Genomic DNA, 21,897 nt, shown 5'->3' with positions numbered 1-21,897 from the left:
TCCGTCGGTAACTTCTGCGACTCCTCGTCATCTCAGCTACAAATTCCGCCCGTCTCCGTCCGAGCAGCGCTCGAACATCGTTCCAAATTTGTCGGCATCGAGTTTGATAAACAGACTGAATGAGTAATAGATAAAGACGTAACCACTGTAACATCTTCACTGTTTACTAACCGTCTCCGGCACGTTTGTGGCATCAGACGGTGACGCAGCAGAAAAGGGACAGGAGTATACTTCACTGGCAATGGGAAAAGAAACGATCTGCATTTATAAGTGGGTCTTCCCGGGTCTGAAAAACCTGCGTCAACACGCTAAATTTAGGCGCGAAAGGGGAATTACTCTCCTAAGTATTTCCCTATTGTGCTACTTCGTCTCCTCTGCTGTATTCTGGAAGCCAATATTGTAGTTTGTAATTATTTAATAACATTAAAGACTTTGCAGATCCAGATGAAGCTAACAAGAAGTATATCAAATAAGAATTAGGTCAGCTGAAACATTAAAACCCTTTCTGCATAATAAGTACTGTAATGTTTGTTGCTTTGGTGCTTTAAGTTATATTGATGCTCAGACTTACTGTGTACTTTTACTGAAGTAAGATTTGTAATGCGTGAGTGTTACTTGGAACAGGGAGATTTTAAACTGTGTTTTAACGTTTTTATAGGAGTTATTTATTTATGTTTTATTAAGTTACATTTTATTTGCTCGGGACAGATACAATATACAGAGACAAACAGAGAACAGCCATCCAATGCAATTATCCTGGTGTTTATAGTGTCTGCTCATTTGCGACACCCGTCCCTAGAAGGGCTTTTAAGGAACTGAGCGGTTAGTAACAGAAAGGTAGAGAAGAAAATACATCAAATACAGAAAGATACAATTAATCAAACATTAAAAACATTACATTTAAAAGCGTGAGTGCAGGTTTGTTGTTGAATAAACCAGGATTTGGTAGCTCTCAGGTAGCAAGTTCCAAGACTTTATTCTTTTCACAAGAGAGTACTACTTTGACCACTGATCAGAGCTACATGAACTGTATTCAAACATTAAAATGACACACGGACTATTACTGTGTGGTGGTTTCTTTTAACGAGGAAGAGAGAGCCGCCAACATACACCAAACAAGACCAGGCAAAAACCTAGTATGTGGCTGACCGCATCAGGTCAATGTGCGCTTTTGTGGGCAACACTGGAAGCGTGGCGTGTGCTCGGCGGCTGCGGGACGTGTTGATACTCATTTGAAATGCATGAAAACAGATGAGTCTTCACAATGCTGGCGTGACGCGCATATCTCACATGACTCACACCCCAAAAATGTAGAAGAATAGGAGGCTCGCCTATTTTTACCGTGAGCCATGCACTGCTCTCGGTCAAAATCCTATTGATCTCTGACAGCAATATTAACGTCTCTTCCTGTAGTAAAAGTCACAGGCATGGAGAGTAAAGTAGGTAGCTAGGAGATAAAACTTAAAAGCATTAGATGTGAAGTGAAGTTTCACCTGTAGTGAAAGATAAATTATTCGCAACATTCATTGTACCTGACTCAGAGTTTTATGTCTCCCTCTAAACTAAACACTTAACTTTTCTGCGTGTTATAATTTTTCCATGAAAGGGGCGTCATAATCTGCCTAATATTAGACACACACACAGATATACACACACAGCACCAGCAGCAGTGTCTAATGTTCTTCTAACTCACTTACCCACAGGCACTCACGCCCATGTGTGAAGTTTTTATTTCCACCCACACAGCATATTACACCCCCTCCTACACACACACACTCACACACTTACCCAGCCTCCCTGAGTGTTGGAAAAATTGGATTAAACGTCGTGCTCCTTCCATAAATCTATCTTCTATCTAGTTACAGTCTCCATCTGCACTCTCAGAGCGCAGCAGACGTCACGTCAAAACTCTCTGCCGCCACCGACCGCCGCCTCAGCGCTCACCCGAGTGTTTGATGACCGACTGCAGCTGCTGCTGTTGTTGCTGCAGTTGTGTGAATGCCATCGCATCAGTGTGACCGTGTTGTTCTGTGTTGTTGCAGTGTGTCGCTACGCCTGCCACAGGAAGTGCTGCTCCAAGATGACCACCAAGTGCAGTAAGAAGGTAGGAGGAGACTTTTTTCTCCGTTATTATTTGAGGTTTTTTGTTACAGGATGCGGCTCAAAATGGTGTGCAGGTGTCTTCCAGACGGCTTGTATTTTGCAGAAACATATACGAAGATATTCTCTGTAAGATCTAAATCTAGCATAAAAACTCAACAGCTTTAAGAGCTTTAGAGTTAAAGGACCATGGTTGATGCTTATTTCTTTATCAAAAGCTTTGACAAAACATCTTCCTCTCTTAAAAATATAGTTGAATTTACAAGCTAAAAAAGGCTCCCTTGCTCCATCGATACACTCAGAGATTTAGCCGCTACAACCTTTAATGTGTGTTTCTGTGTTTTTGTACACAAGTACGATCCGGAGCTGTCGTCCCGGCAGTACGGCGTGGAGTTGTCCCGTCTGACCAGCGAGGAGCGAACGGTGCCCCAGCTGGTGGAGAAGCTCATCAACTACATCGAGATGCACGGCCTCTACACAGAGGGCATCTACAGGAAGTCAGGCTCCACCAATAAGATCAAAGAACTCCGTCAGGGGCTGGACACAGGTGAGACTCACACTGACACTAAAAACAATATAAAGTATTTAAATGTTTAATTTCATATCTGTGTGTTCGCTCAGCTGTGTGTTTATATCACTTATGTGATTGTTCATTCATTTTATGTGCTTCTTTTTTATGTGCTACTATTACTGTAAACTATTCTGTATTTAAACTACATTAGGACATTACTGCATTGCTAATAATAACTACTCCTAATACTTATTGTACTACTACCATGACAATTTACTTACTTACTTCTAATTAGTACTTCTTATATTAAAACTAATCTTCAACTTCTCCTAACTAATATGCTAGGCCTACTTCTTATTGTATTACTACAACTATTATTAGACTACGGCTTGTGCTACTTCTTCTTCTACCACCACCACTACTACTAAGAATTAACCTACTAGTGTCGGGAATTGCGGCTCTTTGAAGGGAGCCGGGTTGTATGGCTCCGTTCCGTTCTGAGAGCCATTCAAAAGAACAGCTCATCGTTCGCGAACGTCACAACACTACAAGGTAGAGAGTGGTCGGACTCGTGAACGTGCCTGCACTATATTCTCCCGTATTTAAAATTCCACGCTTGAATAGTGCAGGAACAGTTAATCAGGGTCATTAATTTGCCAGTAATTTAAGATACAACTCTGTAAGTCTACAGAGATGTCAACAAAAAAAAACCAACAAACTTGGCGGAGGATTATAATGTTGCTCGTCGTCGGCACTATGTTGTGTTGACATGATTCCGCTGCACATGACCTGGTGGAAAGAACACTGTTTTATGCTGCAGTCTGCTGGGGAGGCAGTCTAAGACACAAGGATGCAAGGTGACTGGACAAATGAAAAAAAAAGAAGCTGGCTCTGTGATTGGAGCCAGGTTGGACTCACTGGGGGATGTGGAGGAGAGGTGCACACTGAAGAATGTTGAGGCCACTCTAAACAACACGGATCATTCACTTCTTGATGGACCAAAGAAACATTGGTGGTGGACGGCTCCTCTCTCTTCGCTGCAGGACGGAGAGATATAGAAGATCTTTTAAACCCACAGCCATCAGACTGTTTAATTCTTTAGTAAATGGTAGATGAGATACCAGACAAATGAATTTCCCTTGGGGGATCAATGAAGTTATTGTTATTGGTATAGCGGAATTGCAGTTGAAAAAAGCTGCCTGTGGTAATTCGGCATAAAGGCAGTGGATCTAGGGCGGGCAGAGAAATTTGGGCTCTCACCTACGACTCTGTTCAAAAGACTGGGATCATTCGCAAACTCCACAACACTCTGACCTACGTCGACTGTTACCATGACTTTTTCTACAGCACAACTACTGAAGTTTCACTGATACTGCTTCTACTACTACTATGATTACGACTCCTATTACTGCTTCTTATACTACTACTAATATTTCTTATGCTTCTGTTACTGTCGTTGCTGCTTATAGTACTCATACTACTTCTTAATATTCTATGCAGTGTGTATACAGTCATAGAAAGAGAAAGATTAGAGGATGTTATTTGTAAAGGGACTGTTACTCATCTACAATATTTAAGATAAATGTTAATCTGATGTATTGTACACGAGTTAGCTTTAAGCTTTAATTTTGAGAATGTAAAGTTAACTCACCTGTATTTCTGTGTGTGTCAGATGTGAACAGTGTGAACCTGGATGACTACAACATCCACGTCATCGCCAGCGTTCTCAAGCAGTGGCTGCGCGACCTGCCCAGCCCTCTCATGACCTTTGAACTGTACGAGGAGTTCCTGAGAGCCATGGGTAAGCTCATAATTAGCCCCCTCGGTGACTCCTCTTCGCTCCTCCAGCTGCGAGGAGGTGAAATGTTACTCTGTCTGAAAGTGTGCGCTCTCTCTTCAGGTCAGCCAGACAAGCGGGAGGTGATCCGAGGAGTGTACTCTGTGATCGACCAGCTCAGCAGGACGCACCTCAGCACGCTGGAGCGCCTCATCTTCCATCTGGTCAGGTGAGAGATGGGATAATAATCAGCTGTACGGCCTCAAGAAAGATTAGGTTTTAAAATAAAGATCGGCTGCCCTGTCTGCTGTGATTCGTGAGAATAAAAGTCATACTCTTATAGGAGCAACTTCAGGATTAACAGGATTTTATTGTGATGCATTTCAGGATCGCCCTGCAGGAGGAGACAAACAGGATGTCAGCCAACGCCCTCGCCATCGTGTTCGCTCCCTGCATCCTGCGCTGCCCCGACACCATCGACCCGCTGCAGAGCGTCCAGGACATCAGCAAAACCACAGCGTACGTCCACTCGCCTCCACTTTCCTCTGCTGTTTCCCAAATTAACTCTTTGGCTCACAGAATAGACCTTGTAAACAAAAGAACTGCCTGCTTCGGAGATGTTGTGTGTCTGCACAAACACAGTCATCTCTTGTGCGCCTATAAAAAGTAACATTTGTTTTTACAGAAGTTGTAACATTTTATTTTTGATTAACTTCCCTAAAACTGCACATTTGCAAGTTATGTCATAGCTTGTAATGCTGCAGTGACTTCCTGTTTTTAGTGTCTTTACATAGTTCAGTCAGACAACTCATGTTTGTGATAGTTTGTTTATTGCAGCAGCAGAACACAGCTTGTGTTTGGCGTCTAGGCTCCGACCTCATCACTCCTGGCAGATTTATTTTACATGCAGAAATTTGGGGAGCGATGAGATAATATGTTAAACCCCCCTAGCCGGAGCCTGCAGGTGGATGCTGGGGTGGTGGTGGGGCTGAAAGTACGAGCGCAGTGCTGGTGCAGGGCAGCGATGGCAATGACAGAGCAGAGGGAGAGAGCGGAAATCTTGCAGCTTAAATAGACGGGAGGAAGTGTTTGTCAGGTGATTGTGGAGAACGACGAATGTCCTTCCTCTCTCCCATCACCTCAGACACTCTCCCTCACTCCCCTCTTACAAAACCGGACTCATAACCCACCTATTCAAAGCTGCTTTTAATCTGTGACCGATCATTATCTTACTGTTGTCACTGTTTTCTTTTATATAAACATTTTAACTGTATTTTCTAGACCTTGATCGTTTTATACTGTATATTGCTTTAACTGTCTTTGCTATTTGTTTTAACATGTAACGTGTCTTTGAGTACTTTTTAAAGCGCTATATAAAAGAAATGTATTAATACTATTATTATTAAGTGTGAAATCAGTGCAGCTCGAGTTGCCTGCCTGAACTAGTGTCCAGGCGTCCCCCCATTTTTTTTGACGGGACAGGGCTACAAATGTCAGCCACCAATTTAGATTATACTTAAGGCTTTGCAAGCTAAGAAAGGTCTATTTTATTGGCTAAATTCGTAGCTTAAATCTTTCAAATCGTGCAAAATTGTCACACAACGTTGCGAGCCTAGCTAGTGTTTATTTTTTTATTTGACAGATATAATACATGGAGGCTTTTTCCATCACGTAAAATCTAACTAATGTAATGTATCGAGGTCTCCTAGCCATAGCTAATTTGAGTTCCTTGTCCCCAGTTAGGCGTTTATGGGATAAAACACATTATACTACACCAGAAAACAGACAGACAATGACATAATTATGGACAAAAAACACAACAACACAATAGTTTTCAAATAGCTTGTATAGTATGTTTGTTTCTGATCTCTTCTTATTGATTTGTTCCCTGTAGGTGCGTGGAGCTGATCATCAACGAGCAGATGAGCAAGTACAAAGCTCGTCTGAAGGACATCAACAGTCTGGAGTTTGCAGAAAGCAAAGCCAAGAGCAGACTGACCCACATCAGGAAGTCCATGGTAAGATCACATTACTGTCTGCCATGCCAAGTTACACACTCATTATTCTCCAATGTTAGTATAAATAATACTTACTGCCTGGCACTGACTTGGATGTTTTTTCGACTCGTTCCTCTCACTCATCATTTAACTTGTGACACGACAGTTTTCAGCTCCGAGAGCAGCTGGCATGGTTTCACTCAGCCATGGCAGGAGTTCATTCTCTGTGTCTCTTCACATCTTTCATCCACAGATTTTGCCGTGTTTCTGTAACACAAGCAAAAAGCTGACAAAAACGACACATTCAAGGGGTTATACCTTTAAAATGTACACAGCCTCACTGAGTAACTTCACATGCAAAAGTGCAAAATCTTCATATCGTGGCTTCACAAGTGACGTAGGTTCACTTTATTAACATGTCGCACTCTGCTGTCTAAAACTTCTTCATTATAAATGCATCTTATCTTTCTTCACAGCAGATGTTACACATGGCAGCCAATTTATTTTTCTTCTGTTAAAGTTGTAATCTCGAAGATCTAATTTTCGTTCTCTTTGGCGGCACTTATGACGATAAACGGTAATTGCGGGAGCACACTTTCCAGATATCCAGACAGTGTGTTGCGTTTTTCTTTGGATTTTCACTTATTTTTGACGTTGTATCTGTAGTCATCGATCTTTTCTTTGTTTGTTCAGCCATAGTAGATTACTGTTTACTCGCAACACTTGCAGAGAGCGGAAAAGCAGCCGCTTAGCTCCGCCTACCCTCTCTGACAGACCAACCACTGCTGGCTGATGGAAAACGCGTCACTAACTGGGCTCCGCTTGTGATTTTTTCAATGAAAGTCGCCACAGACACCCAGTCTGTGATACTGCAAATGCAAAGGCTTTCATCAGTGGGCTCAATCACCATTGTGTTACCTCAATCGGCGTTAGACAGTGACCTAACAGACATTTATTTACATGAATTATCACTTTAAGAGAACAGTATCCATAAACACAACAAAAAGGATGGAGTGGAAAGAGTTAAAGGTAGTTAAGGTCGGTAAATATACTTGCCATCGTAGCAGCAAAACAACATAGCAGCAGCAGAAGCAGCGACGTACACGACAAATATTACAATGTGCAATGTTATACACAACATTTTAAGAAGGAGTGAAGTACTATGCTACCTGTTTTAACAAAAAAACATAATCAGAATGATTCTGGAAACTTTTAAGGATTCCCAAACCTTACTAATTCCTCCACCAACCCCACGGTATCTAAAGATTCCCAGCGAGCATGGTTCTGACGGTTTGCAGGTCCAAAGGTGTCTAGACATCTCAGTTAAAACTTGCTTTGTGTTTGTTTTGCCATCTAGGTTACATGGAGCTTTATAATGACTTCAATGAAAGATAGATTTAGCTCAGTTTTAAGTGAAATACCTGGATCATCATTCGACCTGCAAACCGTCAAATCCACGCTAACTAAATGACCTTCACCACTCCTTAACCCTAATCTGTCCTTCCTTCCTTCCTCCCTTCCTCCCCCATCCCTCCTTCCAGAAACCAGTACTAATTGCTGTTAGGTTTATGAGCATAACCCGCACTGCCACCCCGGTATGTATGCCCCTTCCACTCCATGTGCCCGCCCACCACCACCACCACCAGTCCTGTCCTGTCCATCAGTCCGTCCACTCATACTGTCCCAAAGCTCGTCACGTCTGTCTCTACGCTAGTGCTCTTTTAGCTGTCTGATCTCCTGTTTGTGTATTTGTTGCTGTTGTTTTCTACGGCTTAGTCATCTGACAAGTGTTGTTGTAGAATAAATTAAAAGGTCTTCTTGTTGATATTGTTATAATTTTACTTGTGCACTGCCACCAAAGAAAATAGCTCGTTTATATTTCTGTTTACTCTAAAAACAGTGTGATAATATATTATAATGTAATGTGAACCTTAGCTGGCACATTATAGAGTTGAAGTATGAACGATACAAGAGTTTTGGTACTAGTAGTCATATTGTTAATGTACTTTTATTTATATTCTTAGAGTCTGGACTAAAGTCTGACTTGTTAAATGAGCTCAGTACTAAGAAGAGACTTGATTAAGCTCTAATGACTTCACACTTGACATGGTTTCTTTAATAAGGAGCCAATTAGTTGTTAATTTATGAAGATTAAAAATGTTTTGGGCTTTCAAATCGGAGGTGTCACCATGCCACAGCCATAGAGGACACCATCATTGCCAGGTTTTTTGTGGCGCTAATTCCACTAAATTACATTTTTCTCCATATACACACTGAGCCTGCAGGTTCAAAGATCAACTTGGACTCGCATACCGGTCTTTCAAGACCAGAGACTAAATTTAAACCTTAAGTTGTTCTGCTACAGGAGGGATTTGAACAGCAGCTAACAGTTAGCTAGCAGTGGCTGAATGCTATTTGTTAACATGGGAACATGGGAAATAGTAACAGATCTGCAAGTCAATTAACTTAAAAAAAAAAACTAAACATTTTGTAAAATAACTTATGAAGCCATTAGCAGTTAACTGTCAACATAACGTAGCCTAAGTTTTAAGCTAATCTAGCTAACTACGGCTAACAATGTGGAATTGGCTGTAGCCTATATAAAGAACCAACACTTTTAAAAATCATAAAAGTAGGTAGTAGCTAATGTCAAAATCATAACAGGTAATGTCAGATATAATCATAATGTTGCTCTCTTGTTTGTGAAATGTTAAATGTCAGAAGAATGTCCACTGTGGCAATGTTGCTTTGTGTTGTGTCTGCGGAAAGCTTAAGCTAGCAGTATCGCATACCATGTGATGTTAGAAAATGTGAATCTAGCTAGTGTTACGGTTTGTGTGGGACAAATAGAGTTCATTAGTAATTGTTTCCGACTAAAATAAGTGAACCAAGGCAAGTAGTGTGTCTCTTTACATATTACAGACAAGTTGTTTAACTGTTGCTGTAGCTTAAGTTTTGTGTTAGCTTAATGTTTGTGATTAGCGCTCTGAGCTAGCAGCACTCTGACTGTAGCTTCACTGACTGCTGTTTGCTTTTTGTTTCTGCTCCACAAACTTATCAAAATGCAGCCTAACACAGCTAAACTTAAGGTAATGCCTACCTGTGTGTGTGTGTGTGTGTGTGTGTGAGACAGAGGATGTGTTTGTGTGTTGTGTGTAAGTTTATTATCAGCAGTAGTCGTCATAGTTACTTAGCAGTGGTGTCGTGAATTGTGGTCAATACATCCTCTGTTTCGTCCTTATGTCTTCAAAACATCCAGCTGTGTCTATAGAGAGTCAGCAGTCTGTGCTCCATTACTGTCACAGTAAACAAAAGAACTGATTATTATTATTATTATTGATCAGCCTCCACTAACACTCTCTTTTCATTTTATGTGTGAACCTGCAGAGCAAAAGTCGTGTTTGGCAAAGCAGCACCCACACGCCCTCCCCTCCACTAAGCCCCAGGGCGACCTCTGCAGTGGACGGTGAGATTGCAGTAGGAGGAGGAGGAGGAGGAGGAGGAGGAGGAGCAGGAGGAAGTGGGGGAGGAGGAGGAGGAGGAGAGGATGCAGCAGAGACTGGGGTGAACGAGCAGCAGCAGCAGGCAATGCAACAGGAGGAGCGAATCCTCACAGAGCAGATCGAGAGTCTGCAGAAAGAGAAGTAAGACTTGATCACACAGACAGATAAATCAAGCTGTGATGACTTCTGTAAAGGAGATATCTCCACAGGTCCACAAAAGTCAGATAATTTAAGTACAAATTAAAGGTACTTGTACTAACTTTAGTCTTTAAGTTTTCAACCTCACTGCATTCGTTACAAGATTATTTAAAAAACAAAGAGCTTATAAAATATAATAATGTATATAATATGCTTGAGGTTATATAATAATAACCTCAAGCAACAGTAAAATCCTGCAGTTACATTAATACATTACTGATAATCTATTCATACATATAACAAGATAACAGTCACAGGGTGTGTCCGTCTGCATTGACTACTTTAACTCTAATCCTTTCATGCATTGCGTCGCCTTCAGTTGACACATATTAGGGGCCATTTTGAACCATTTTAGCTGAAGCACCATCTCCTAACCAACAGGTAGTGGATCATTAAAGCTTCATGTATTATTTATACCGTTTATTTTATAATTATTTATTATAATAATTTTATAATTACCTGTTGAATACTTTTATTCTCACAACCAGAAGTCAAAAATATGTACTTTTATTTCTATTTTAGTAAAAAAAAATGTAACTTGTAAATGTATTTATGTGACTGAAAAAAACATCAGTACACTCCAGATAAAATGGTCAAAAGGTATATTCTTTATAATAGGCCGGTATTTAAAATCTGCCTTACTTTAGTGAAGATTTTGATATAATTCAGCCTTTAAAAGTTTGAGCAAATTGTCATTTTTAATCGCCTTCAGATTTGATAAAACATTTCAATACATTTCTATCATGTCGATGCCTGAAAGGGTTAATATTTTACAAGACTTACATGTAACAGAGGAAGTTCACAGTGGAGTTTCAGCACTCTTTAGTTATTGATCGGAATATTTTCGCAACACTGACACAAACAATGTAATGTTGTGTCGTCCTTTACATCCAGTGTAAAAGAAAAACCTTAATCTGAGGCACTTCCTTTTTAACTATAACAAGAGGAATATATCTGCTGCATTTTAATAATTTTAGCAGAAGCATCAGTCAATCATAACCACAAATAAAAAGCACCCTATCTATTCCCTTTGGCTCCAACTGTACGCCATAACCCAGTAATCATTGCCACAGTGTGATATATTGATCCCTGCAGGGACACACAAATACAGTTTGCATTACTCATCATGAAAAAATCAGTTTGACCTTTGCACATTGTAGGGATGCTAGTCGGCTAAGTAGGAACTAAAGCTCCATCTATATAGCTGATTCTAAATTACACGCCATAGGAAACGCCCAGGAGTTCAAATGTGTATACAACAATTTAGATTGAGACCCTCTGAGCAGGCTTGTAAGCAATCCTTTGTGTTTTCGTGTGTGTGTTTAGAGAGGAGCTAACGTATGAGATGTTGGTCTTGGAGCCGCGAGCGTCCGACGATGAGACTCCTGAATCTGAAGCCTCCATCGGCACAGCTGACAGCTCTGAGAACATCGCGATGGAGCTGGAGGGAGCCACCTCAGACCCCTCCGGTATGTGTGAAAGTGCCGTACGTTATGTCTGATTATAAGTGTAAGCTGATTTACAAATCAGTAATGAGTCTGTGTGAGTTAATAAAGGTAATCGCTTGATTAAAGCTGGTAAAGTGTGTTAATCACATTCAAAACAATCTGGTTTAGACGGATTTTTTATTACGGGGATGTTTAGGTTCGTGCCTATGTTAGAAAACAGGCCGCAGAGAGATAAGAGGAAATGAGGGTAGAGGGAAATAGGGCACAACACGCAACAAAGGTGTGTGGCCAGGCTTAAAGACTTCATTAGACTGGAAAACAATGTTTTTTTTACATCACAATCACATATATAAGGGGCTTTACAATCTGTACAGCACACGTCAGTTTGGATATAACGCCCAAAAAATCGGAGAAAGCAGCTCCTACATTTAACAGGATGCATGGGAATGTAGAATGTATCCTTCCCTCTAACTCCCTCCTCACTTGTGTTATATTTTGGGATGCCATATCTTTTAGCTAGCAAACAAAGGCCGACACTAGAAACCTAAGTTGCAATAGTAAAAATAATTATTTCAGACCCCTCTCAGCATCAAATGACTGTGCTTGTGCCAGAAAGCACAAAGAACATCAAAAACAGCTGCAGCCTTTTTCATATGATCGCAGCCAGATGAAGATAAGGTTGAACATTGGCAGCAAACCTTTAAAAGGCCTGCTGATGTAATAGTAATATAATAACTCAGATTTATATAGTGCCTTTTAAGAAACCCAAAGTCGCTTTACATGGGAGTTCAAACAAAGTACAAGGAAAGAAAGCAAAGTGAGCAGGGCAATGATTGTTATTGATCGTAGAGCTTGTTAAAAAAGAAGGTCTTGAGCAGTTTTTCTAATGAGTGAATGGTTGTTGCGTTCTCAATAGAGAGAGAGTTCCAGAGGGTGGGGGGCTGCCACACTGAAGGCTCTCTCCCCAAAAGTCTGCAGGCAGGTGTGGGGAATGGTGAGCAGGCCCGTGTCTGAGGACCGCAGATTCCGGGACGGGTTATAGGGCAGGAGGAGGTCAGAAAGGTACTGTGGGGCCAGGGAACAGACATAGTTACACTTATGAGAAATGGAGATTACATCTGCATTAATAGACCAGCTCATGTTTTAAAACATAACAACTTGTTGAAACTTGGTGAGCTTGAAATGTATTAATTAGTAGTAGTAACATTAATGCTAGTAGTCAGTAGGGAGTTTGCAAACATCACGATGACGGTTACAGCTGGCTCGTGCATCGCCAAGGTGGTTGCCATAGGTTGCACATAATGATATGCATAGCGTCACCCCGTCCATTAACGGGATTGGCTCCTTAGGTTTGTGACGTCTCAAACCTGCCAATCTGAAAACATGTTGTTCAGCCTGTCCTTGGTACACTGCAGTTTAAAAGCAGACAGGCCCAGCCATGGAGATGACTGCTGATGTTGTCCCTGATATGTCTTGTAGCACATGAAGAACACCACATGGAGATGTTTACAAGGTTAAACACTTGGTTTTCACTGGAGGGCGCTTTAAATTCACCATCTGAAGTTCTTTAGCTCGTGTTGGTGTCATTTACATTTCCGGGGGTTAATGTGTCCATACAGTATCTTTCAAAAAATGCTCAGAACACTGTTGCTCTTTGTCTCTCTACAGATCGAGGCACTTACCGCTCCAGAAAGTCGGAGGCAAAAGGCAGACGACCTTTGCGCCGTCAGCCCGACTCCCAGGACTCAGCAGACTCCACCTCCACCCTTTCCTCCTCCTACCACCCCTCGTCCTCTCTCTCCTCCAACGCCTCCGGCTCTCCCTCCCCTCACTACCGCTTCCGCTCCTCCTCATCCGGGCCCCTGCTCACCTCCTGCGGTTTAGGGGCCCCGCTGGCAGAAGCCGAGGGGAGCCAAAAAACAGGTAAGACCCGCCACAGGCTCCGGCTCAGCCGCAGCTCCCCGCGCGAGCCCTCGGGGAGCCACCGGAGGGAGTCGGACTTCGGCTCGGGGCCACAGCAGCTGGTTCTGTACGGCAGCAACGAGTTCATGGTGTGAAGCTGAGGAGGGAAGGAAAAGCCAGCCGCCGCCTGAGCTGCACGAGAAGGGGAGGAGGAGGAGTCCTGTGTGGAATGAGGCTGGTCACGGGGCGAGGTTTGGGCCCCTCCTCAGTGTCCACCCCCCTCCTCCCTTGGTCCAGTCTGAGCAGAAAGCTCTGGGAGTAAAAGAAGAAGCGACACAGGAGGGAAACAGACAGAAAAGTAATGACTAATCGGAACAGAGTGAAGTGAAAAGACGTGGTCGACCATGTTTGTTGACCCTCTGATCTGAGTGCTGTGTGACCCCTGCAGGAGCTCCAGGGGTCGGCTGGAGGAGAGAGAAGAAGAAACGGACGGGTGGTGAGACGCGGAGAAAACCCACACCTGCAAAGCCAAATCTCACAGTGCCCCCATCTTTATTTTTTAGCATGTGGGCAGCCACCCAGAAGAAATGTAGCCATACTGACCGAACTGGCGGACATGTTGTCTGTAACCAGCGCCAAGCTAAGTCTGCTTTTTCACGTTTACACAGGACACACCAGCCAAGAGGCTGCATGCATCCATTACACTTTTTCCTACGTCAGTTTGAAGAGACTGTACAGAGATATGTTACAGCTGTATGTTACATTATTATTATTATAATTATTAATATTATTATTATGTTGCAGAGGAAAAAAGTGTACATAGGAAGAAAACTCCAGTGCTGCTCCGGGGTCGTTCATTGTTGATTAATCTCTATTTCCTGTTCTCTGTTTTGCAAAGTGAAGTGTCTTGAATTTAGGTTCCTCTTTTGTTTCTGTGCTGGTTTTTAGCTCAATTTACTGTCATTTGTTTTCTTATGTCACAATGAACAGAGCCAGTAATACTTTGAGAAATAAGAGAAGGAAAAGCTGCGTGTCGTCTGGTGTCACGTTTACTTGACCAGAGGGGTCAAATGTCAATCAGCCATAAGTGTATTGTACCTGCCTTTCCCTGCAAGCTTTGTTTTTGTTTCTACTTCTGTTTTTATCCAGAAACATCAGTGTTACTACGTCAGGACTTGAATTTTTTAATATAAATATATTATTGCTGTATTATAGGTGTTGTTATTGATATCAAAGATGTCATGTTTTTGCTGTCAATATTGTTCATGGTTTATTTTTGCGCAGATGAAAGCCATTTTGTTTCTTTCCCGTCTTTATGTGTGCGTGTGCATGTCTGAATGAATGAATGAATAATTCCTGCCACTGTATCAACTCCCACTTTGTGCACGTGTTGTTCTCTCTACACACACAGTCACGAGTGTTTCCTCCCAAAAAACCTTCTTCTTGTAAAGGTGGAAAAAGTCTCTGCAGCCATCAAGTGACACTAAAACAAAGTGTGTGTTTTTTTGCACCCGTGGGGAAACTCTTGCACTCACTCACACTCTCAAACCGTCCATGATGTCTTCTGAGCCATGCAGAACACTCTTCTTCTCCTTCTCTTGGTCTTCTCCTCTTTTCCCATAAAAGCAGCTCTTCCATCCTCTTCTTCTCCCGCCTCTGGCTGTGAAAAGTAGCATTTAATCCTCCTGTTAACCAGACGAAAACAAGTAGCAACTCTCTCAGACCGTCCGCGTGTTTCTGCATATTCCTCTCTTTCTGTCTCTGTCCTGATAGTATCCAAACAGTCCGTGTAATATTCAGTTTAATGGGCCTCCTAGGTAGCTTAACAGCAATGATGTCTTCATACTCAACTAACCTTTCCGCGTCTGTGATCAGATACTTTTGGGCGTCTTTTGCTCCGATCTCACCAACACAATCAGTGTTAATCACCGTTTTTCCTTGAAGCTGGACGTCTCAGTAAAAGACAGCTGATCTCAGTTTTCATGCAGGTGTGGAGACTTGCACGGTGTTGTCTTTTTTACAACTTAAGCTGCAGTCCTGTTTAGAAAAAAAAATTCTGAGGTGAGCTGAAAGGACAAAAGTGATTCCAGGTGGAACATCTTTACGCTGGTATTTAATGGGATGGTCTTGTGTACGTCCAGGCTGTCCGTGTGGCAAAGAAAATAAATAAAGAAGAAAAAAAAGTGAATGTACCCGTCACTGGAAGGCATGCTCTGCTTTCTCTGGTTGTTTTTGTTCCTCTTTTATACACAGTGTATGTACTATTTATGATCATGCTTTTGGGGTGTACATTGGTTTAAAAGAATCTGTTATAAAAGGTGTTATAAAAGGATATATTATCCTGTGTACGGTTCATTATCTACTATTAATCATGGCTACATTTTAACGGGCCACACTTGGCCTCATGTCATGTTTGTGCTACGAAGCGAGAAAAAAAAAAAAAAGTGTCTTGTGTCTCTTTGTCTGCACCACTCTGGACACGATTATGTAAAAGGTGCAATTTGTGTTATATTTCTTTTTTTTAATGATACAAACATGTCTATGGTTGTAAGAAAAAAAAAAGACTTTATGGGGGAAATTCATCTGCTTATTAAAAAAGCAAAACTGCAGCCAAACAGACGAGTCGAGTAATTTTTTGTCAGACGGTTACTGATATCATCGTATCTTTTCTTGGGACATCAAACTAAGATGTAGAGCTTTAGTTGAAGTTGCAGCATGACCCTAGATTTAAACAGATCAAACAGGATTGCTTGACCCCAAACAGCAGTTATGATAGACTGTAAACTGTTGATAGACGGTAGCTCAGTCCGTAGGGACTTGGCTAGGGGGCCGGTTCAAGTCCTGGTATGGACCATGAATGGAATTGGGGCTCGTAGCTGGAGAGGTGCCAGTTCATTTCCTGGGCACTGTTGAGGTGCCCTCGAGCAAGACACAGAATCCCCCAACTGCTCGGGGTGCATGTCCATGTGCAGCCCCCTCACTCTGACATCTCGCCATTATGCATATCCATAGGGTTCTGTTTATGTTTGTAGCATGTTTCTAATAATAGTGGGAAAAAATGAATCCTCTCGGGGATGAATAAAGTATATATCTTCTTCTACTGGAGAGCACCAGCGACTATCGTAATGGACAAACACATCAAACATGTTATTGTTGTGAAAAGTTTGTCACAACTAAATCTTAGGTTCAGGGAAAGATCATATTATGTGTTAAATAAGTACACTTGTTATTTACATACTTTTTCCAAACATTATGTAATTAGTTCTTTATATTAGTTTCAAACATAGCTTAGATTAATTTAATGTTGGTGCGCTGGTTTAGCTCAGAGGGTAGAGCAGGCGCCCCATATATAGAGGCTACGGTCTTTGTATACGGGGCACAGGCTCAACTCCCACCCTCGGCCTGTTGCTGCATGTCATCCCCCACTCTCATCTCCTAATAGTTCCTGTCTCTCTCCAACTGTCCGATAAAAAATGGCAAAAATGACCCAAAATATTATCTTTAAATAAGAAAAATCTATGTTGACTTTTGGTTTAGCTACACACAGGACACAAAAACAGTTCTCCTAGGAGAAACCCTACATTATATGCTCTCCAGATGATCACATTTCTTGAATAGGTAAGTCCTTCTTCTGACTTTGGTGTCTTCCTGAGCTTAGACTTACGGTGGCCCTGAAGTGCAAATCACAACGGCAAAACAGAAAACACATCGGCACATCAGAAAACACAACGGCAAAAGAGAAAACACAACGGCAAATCAGATCAGAGAATGTGTTTTCTGTTTTGTTTTGTGATTGTGATTTGCACTCCAGGGCCACCGTACAGCCTAGGAAAGGAGAGGAAAAGGAAGTGAAGAGAATGAAGCGAGGTGAGGAAATGAAGCAAAAAAAAGGAAATAAAATAGGGATCTTCACTAGTATGTAGAGTAAAAAGTAGATGAGTGGAGTAGAAGTAAAAAGTAGCATAAAATGGAAACACTCAATCAAAGTTTGTAGATTCAAAGTTGTTTTTATTTGTTTATTTGTTTTCAAACAGTTTTTCTAAGTTGCCTAACACTATTTCGTGTTATATGTATTTGTTTATGGATTTATTTTCAAACTTATACAAGTTTCCTTCTCGTGAGTTGTCCACGCGACAGTTGCCACAACAAAAGTCTCTCTTTTTTCCACTTCCCGTCATACACCGGGTCAAAACTGAAAGTAAACGAACAGCGCGGAAGATTCCACCTTCACAGGAGCACTCTTTTGTTTTGTAAATGTGACCTGTTATCGACCGAGCCGAGCAGCAGAGCAGCTCAGCTGAGCAGAGAGGACGTTCACGCGAAGAGAAAAGGAAAGAATGAAAGAGTGAAAACACACCGAGTTTCTGTTCCGCTAAAATGAAAGCAGAGTTACAGCGAAGCGTGTCTAGATTTTGAGATGCTGTGGCAGTGTTTCACCTGTGGCTCCGTCCCGGATGAAGATAAGTGAACTTATTACAGCTGGTTTCATGTGACTGACTTCATATGAAATCTCTCACATTCATAGCTGACTTCGCATCCAACTGCTCACGGTGAGTCCAGGCTTAGTTGCATAGTTAAGATTATTTACAATGTTCAAATAGCTCAAAAGTATTTTCAATAGCTTAGATTTTTAACCGACTGTTTATTTATGTATTTATCAAGTATTTATTTAAAAATTTTAAAGCATTTCCGGAAATATGTGTTTTGATCTGTAATTATAAGCTTATTTTAATACGTTTTATCTCTTTGAATCCTGCAGATGTCTGACTTTAAAACCATCGTTTTCTTTGACCTGGAGACCACTGGATTAGGTAACAATCACTTTATATTTTGATGTCATTTTCAATAATTTAACAGCCAACACGGAATCAATTTAAGTTACACATAACCTTACATTTTTAAATGTGAGGAGTTTCAGTGGGTTAGTATTGATTTTATTTTTACCTAAAATACATTTTTAAGGTCTTAAAAATAAATAACTTACTTGCAAAGTATTACATTTATGGGTATATCTTAATTAATTAATTGGCTTGATAAAATGTTAAGATAATAATGTTGAGTTGTGGACTAAAGAAGGCATTTGAGGACTTCATCTTCAACTTTAAGAAACAAAATTTTTTCCCACATATTTTTGATATTTCGAACAAATCACTAAAAGATGAATCAACAAAATAATAAACTTTAATTGGTTGCAGCCCTAAATTCCTTTGTATCTTATCTTAATTGAGCTTGAAGGTTATTATCTGTTCCTGGGAACAGTAGGTCCTCTCACTCAAGTTATATTAATGTACTTAGTTTTATTACACCATTGCTCTGAACTGATCACATCTTTTGGTTTGCACTCAACTGACAATCAAAGTTTCTAAATGAAGTGTCTTTAATATAAAGTGTCCGTTTAGCTGCATTTTAAATGGCTACTAAAATATTAACCAGCTTCATAATCTTTAATGAGTTCAGTCTGTAGTGAGCAGGCATCAGGTGGAGTCTTTGAGTGATGACGAGGATGAAACTGTGATTCAGTGTCTATTTTTATTGCTGCCTAATCTCTCATTTGCATTGGACTCTTGTCTATACCACTTCCAGTTTTCGAGAAATAAAAGCTAATAGTTTGGTTTGAAAAAGGGGCGGAGCTTTCACTGCCGATACCATTACACAACACAGGACACGCCTGTACCGGACCACAAACCAGCCAGAGATACTTCCTGTGGCTGCTTCTGGTACATGACTGACTCATCAGACGTTATCATCAGTATCACACGGTGTATATACGACTTAAGTCCAAATGTTTAACTGATCATTTGGAAGAGAGGCATGTTAATTAAATGATAGTGGAAATAATCATGAGTTGCCGCCCTGGTTGTTAAGTAGGCCTTCTGCTTCCTTAGAACCTTAGAAGCACCAGTGTGGCCGAAACTGACACTGAAAGGACTGATTGTAACTGTAGAGAGAAGTTCTCAGTCTGTGGTTTTAAATCTGTGTAGGTGTGAACAGTTTCAACAGATTAATTTACATCACACTTTTGGTAAGACTTCACGACCCAAAACTAATTTATGTACAGTTAGTAACATCCACTGACTGAACAGACAAACCGGAAACCATGCCTACCCAGAAAAACGTCTTGCTTTTCAGTTTCTAATGTCTTTCATTTCCTGTGTTGTTAGGCAACATTGACCTGAACAGGATGAAGTACTTTTTGAGTTCCTACAAATAAATCTTAACACAAGGTCCACTTTCTTTATGTAGCTTTTAGCAAAATGGCCTTTGTTAGTGTTGGGGTCAAGTTATGCTCAAACAGAGTTAGCATGTAGGCTAAAACATGTTGTCTGACCACTTTTTCTGAAGATGTCAAATTGACTTAAAAAACAAGTTGGGCATTTTGGAAATAAGGTTTCTTTCTTGCTTAAAGCCCACAGAGAAGATTGATATTGTTCCTACTTCTCTACACTCCATTTAAATTCAGTTTTAAGCCAGTTAGCTTAGCCTAACAAGAAGGATAGAATCATAGCAATTCGGCTCGCTAGCCAGCAACTGCTTCCGGCCCAGAAATAGTCCTTCACATAACCCCCTTTAAAACCAGCTTCTGTTTTAAACTGCAGAGTATGAACACATTCACAATCAGCAGATGGATTTGAAGAAGTTGAGCTTTGGGAATCATGCTAAAATAACATATCTGCTCTTATAAAATGTGGTTTATACGTTTGTTTTCACGCCACAAACAAAGTACATAGAGATCAACCTTTCTAAGCAGTTTGTGTCCGCTGTTAGCTCTGCACCAGAGTTTGTTTGACAGCTTTCACACCAGCCCAAATCATTTCTTTGGACTTGAGTTAATCAAACTTTACCAAGCAGAAAAAAACACAACAATTAGCAGTTTGCTGACAAAGAGATGGTGATTTTTTTATAATTATGTTATAACTGTACTCATTATCCTCATTCAATCCATGTCTTCTCTGCAGACACCAATGTGTGTGACATCATCCAGTTGTCAGCCATCTGCGGAGAGAAGGTCTTTAACGCCTACACTCTCCCCCACTGCGAACTCACCGCGAGCGCCAAAAACGTCACCGGCTTCACCGTCAGTGATGGCACCCTGTTTCTCCACGGGGAAGCCGTGGACACCATCCCTCTTGTGGAGGCTCTCACCTCCTTCATCGCCTTCCTTCGCTCCTTCCACCGCCCGGTGCTGCTGGCGGCCCACAGTGCGAAGCGGTTTGATGCGCCTGTGATCACCAGAGCGCTGCGACAGACCTCCCTCAGGCATGAGTTCCTGCAGGTGGTGATGGGATTTCTGGACACCTTCCTGCTGAGCAAGAATGTCTTTCATGGTCTGTCCAGTTATTCTCAGGTGTACATGGTCAGGTACTTCCTGGGAAAGACTTACGAGGCCCATAACGCTGTGGAGGACGCCACAATGCTGCAGGAGCTGTTCAACGCGTGGAGCCCTAATAAACGGACCATCTTGAGGTTTATCTACAGCGCGTCCTTAGCGTTTTAACAGCTACAGAAAACACAAGGGGAAACTTATCAGGCCTCAAAAAGAAAATGTTCAACTGAAAAAATAACCTGATCTCATTTGTTCACAATTTGTTCAAATTGTTGAAAGTGATGGTTGAATTAAAATTTCTTGTGATAGGCGACAAATAATGGATGTTACGAGTGATTTATATTTAGTGTGTTTTGTTTTATAATCTACTGTAACATGTTTGTAGCACTGTTTTCCCACAAATACCATTAAAATTCAATTTATTTCTTCGGAACATTTTTGTATTTTTTAAAAACTTAACTTGTGTCAAATATCAGCAATCATACAGGGTGAAATCTTTCCACTCGGTGGCCCCAATAGAGCAGCTGACCTACAGCACTCTACATGAGTAATAACCCACTGCAGATCTTTTCTCCAAGAGTTTGACTCACAGCATTTTGGGAAGTGGAGAGAGTAAAGCTTGGGTGGTTTCTCCCTTTTAATACTTTATCTGGTTTAAATATAGATATATGTTTTATACTGTTGCATAACATAACCTTTGTGTATTTTTTAACGTAAAAATCTGTAAGGTAATTTTCTTTTCTAAGGCACTTTGGTTCAGATAGGTTCTGCCTGTTTTCCTCTAGTTTAATTAGATGTGAAAAGCAAAGACGAGCTACAATGAGAAGCTAAAAAGCAGCTTTTCAGCCAACGACCCTGCATCTCAGTGTGGAGAGGCCTGTAGAACATCACCAATTGCAGGAGACCCCCCCCCCCCCATCCTGTGGAAAAGCCCCAAGTGGCTGACGACCTGAACATCTTCTACTGCAGGTTTTCACACCCCTCACCCACTCCAAAGGACTATCAAAGGACTACCTGCACCCCCCTGCCACCCGCTCCCCTCTGACCACTCACTTGCACTAAGGATCTGTGAAGAGGATAGATAGATAGATAGATAGATAGATAGATTTAAACTAACATATAACTAAAGATAAACAT

The 21,897-nt window shown here is 41.3% G+C and overlaps 2 protein-coding genes across 2 annotated transcripts in view; both read left to right on the top strand.

The window, feature by feature from the left end:
- The window catches only part of LOC138612460 (unconventional myosin-IXAa-like), a 128,085-nt gene extending 112,040 nt beyond the window's left edge, over positions 1-16,045 (top strand). The window contains exons 34-44 of the mRNA XM_069685716.1: positions 2,043-2,104; positions 2,455-2,647; positions 4,284-4,412; positions 4,512-4,617; positions 4,776-4,907; positions 6,283-6,406; positions 7,927-7,980; positions 9,454-9,474; positions 9,773-10,029; positions 11,413-11,555; positions 13,203-16,045. Coding sequence (XP_069541817.1) covers positions 2,043-2,104; positions 2,455-2,647; positions 4,284-4,412; positions 4,512-4,617; positions 4,776-4,907; positions 6,283-6,406; positions 7,927-7,980; positions 9,454-9,474; positions 9,773-10,029; positions 11,413-11,555; positions 13,203-13,591 — 1,610 coding nt within the window. The 3' untranslated portion in view covers positions 13,592-16,045. The remainder of the gene's footprint in view (positions 1-2,042; positions 2,105-2,454; positions 2,648-4,283; positions 4,413-4,511; positions 4,618-4,775; positions 4,908-6,282; positions 6,407-7,926; positions 7,981-9,453; positions 9,475-9,772; positions 10,030-11,412; positions 11,556-13,202) is intronic.
- Positions 16,046-17,673: 1,628 nt separating this feature from the next.
- LOC138613463 (DNA polymerase III subunit epsilon-like) lies at positions 17,674-21,193 on the top strand. The gene is made up of 3 exons (XM_069687144.1): positions 17,674-17,986; positions 18,196-18,247; positions 20,393-21,193. Exons 2-3 carry the CDS (start codon positions 18,196-18,198, stop codon positions 20,929-20,931), a joined length of 591 nt encoding a protein of 196 aa, XP_069543245.1. The 5' UTR covers positions 17,674-17,986; the 3' UTR covers positions 20,932-21,193.
- The last annotated feature ends 704 nt before the right edge of the window (positions 21,194-21,897 follow it).

This window comes from Semicossyphus pulcher, unplaced genomic scaffold (genome assembly GCF_022749685.1).
Source record: "Semicossyphus pulcher isolate SPU_LCO1_2020_fin unplaced genomic scaffold, fSemPul1.0.p SCAF_8, whole genome shotgun sequence".
NCBI lineage: Eukaryota > Metazoa > Chordata > Actinopteri > Labriformes > Labridae > Semicossyphus > Semicossyphus pulcher.
The sequence above is the reverse complement of the archived record's forward strand: the minus strand, read 5'-3'. Positions and strand labels throughout refer to the sequence as shown.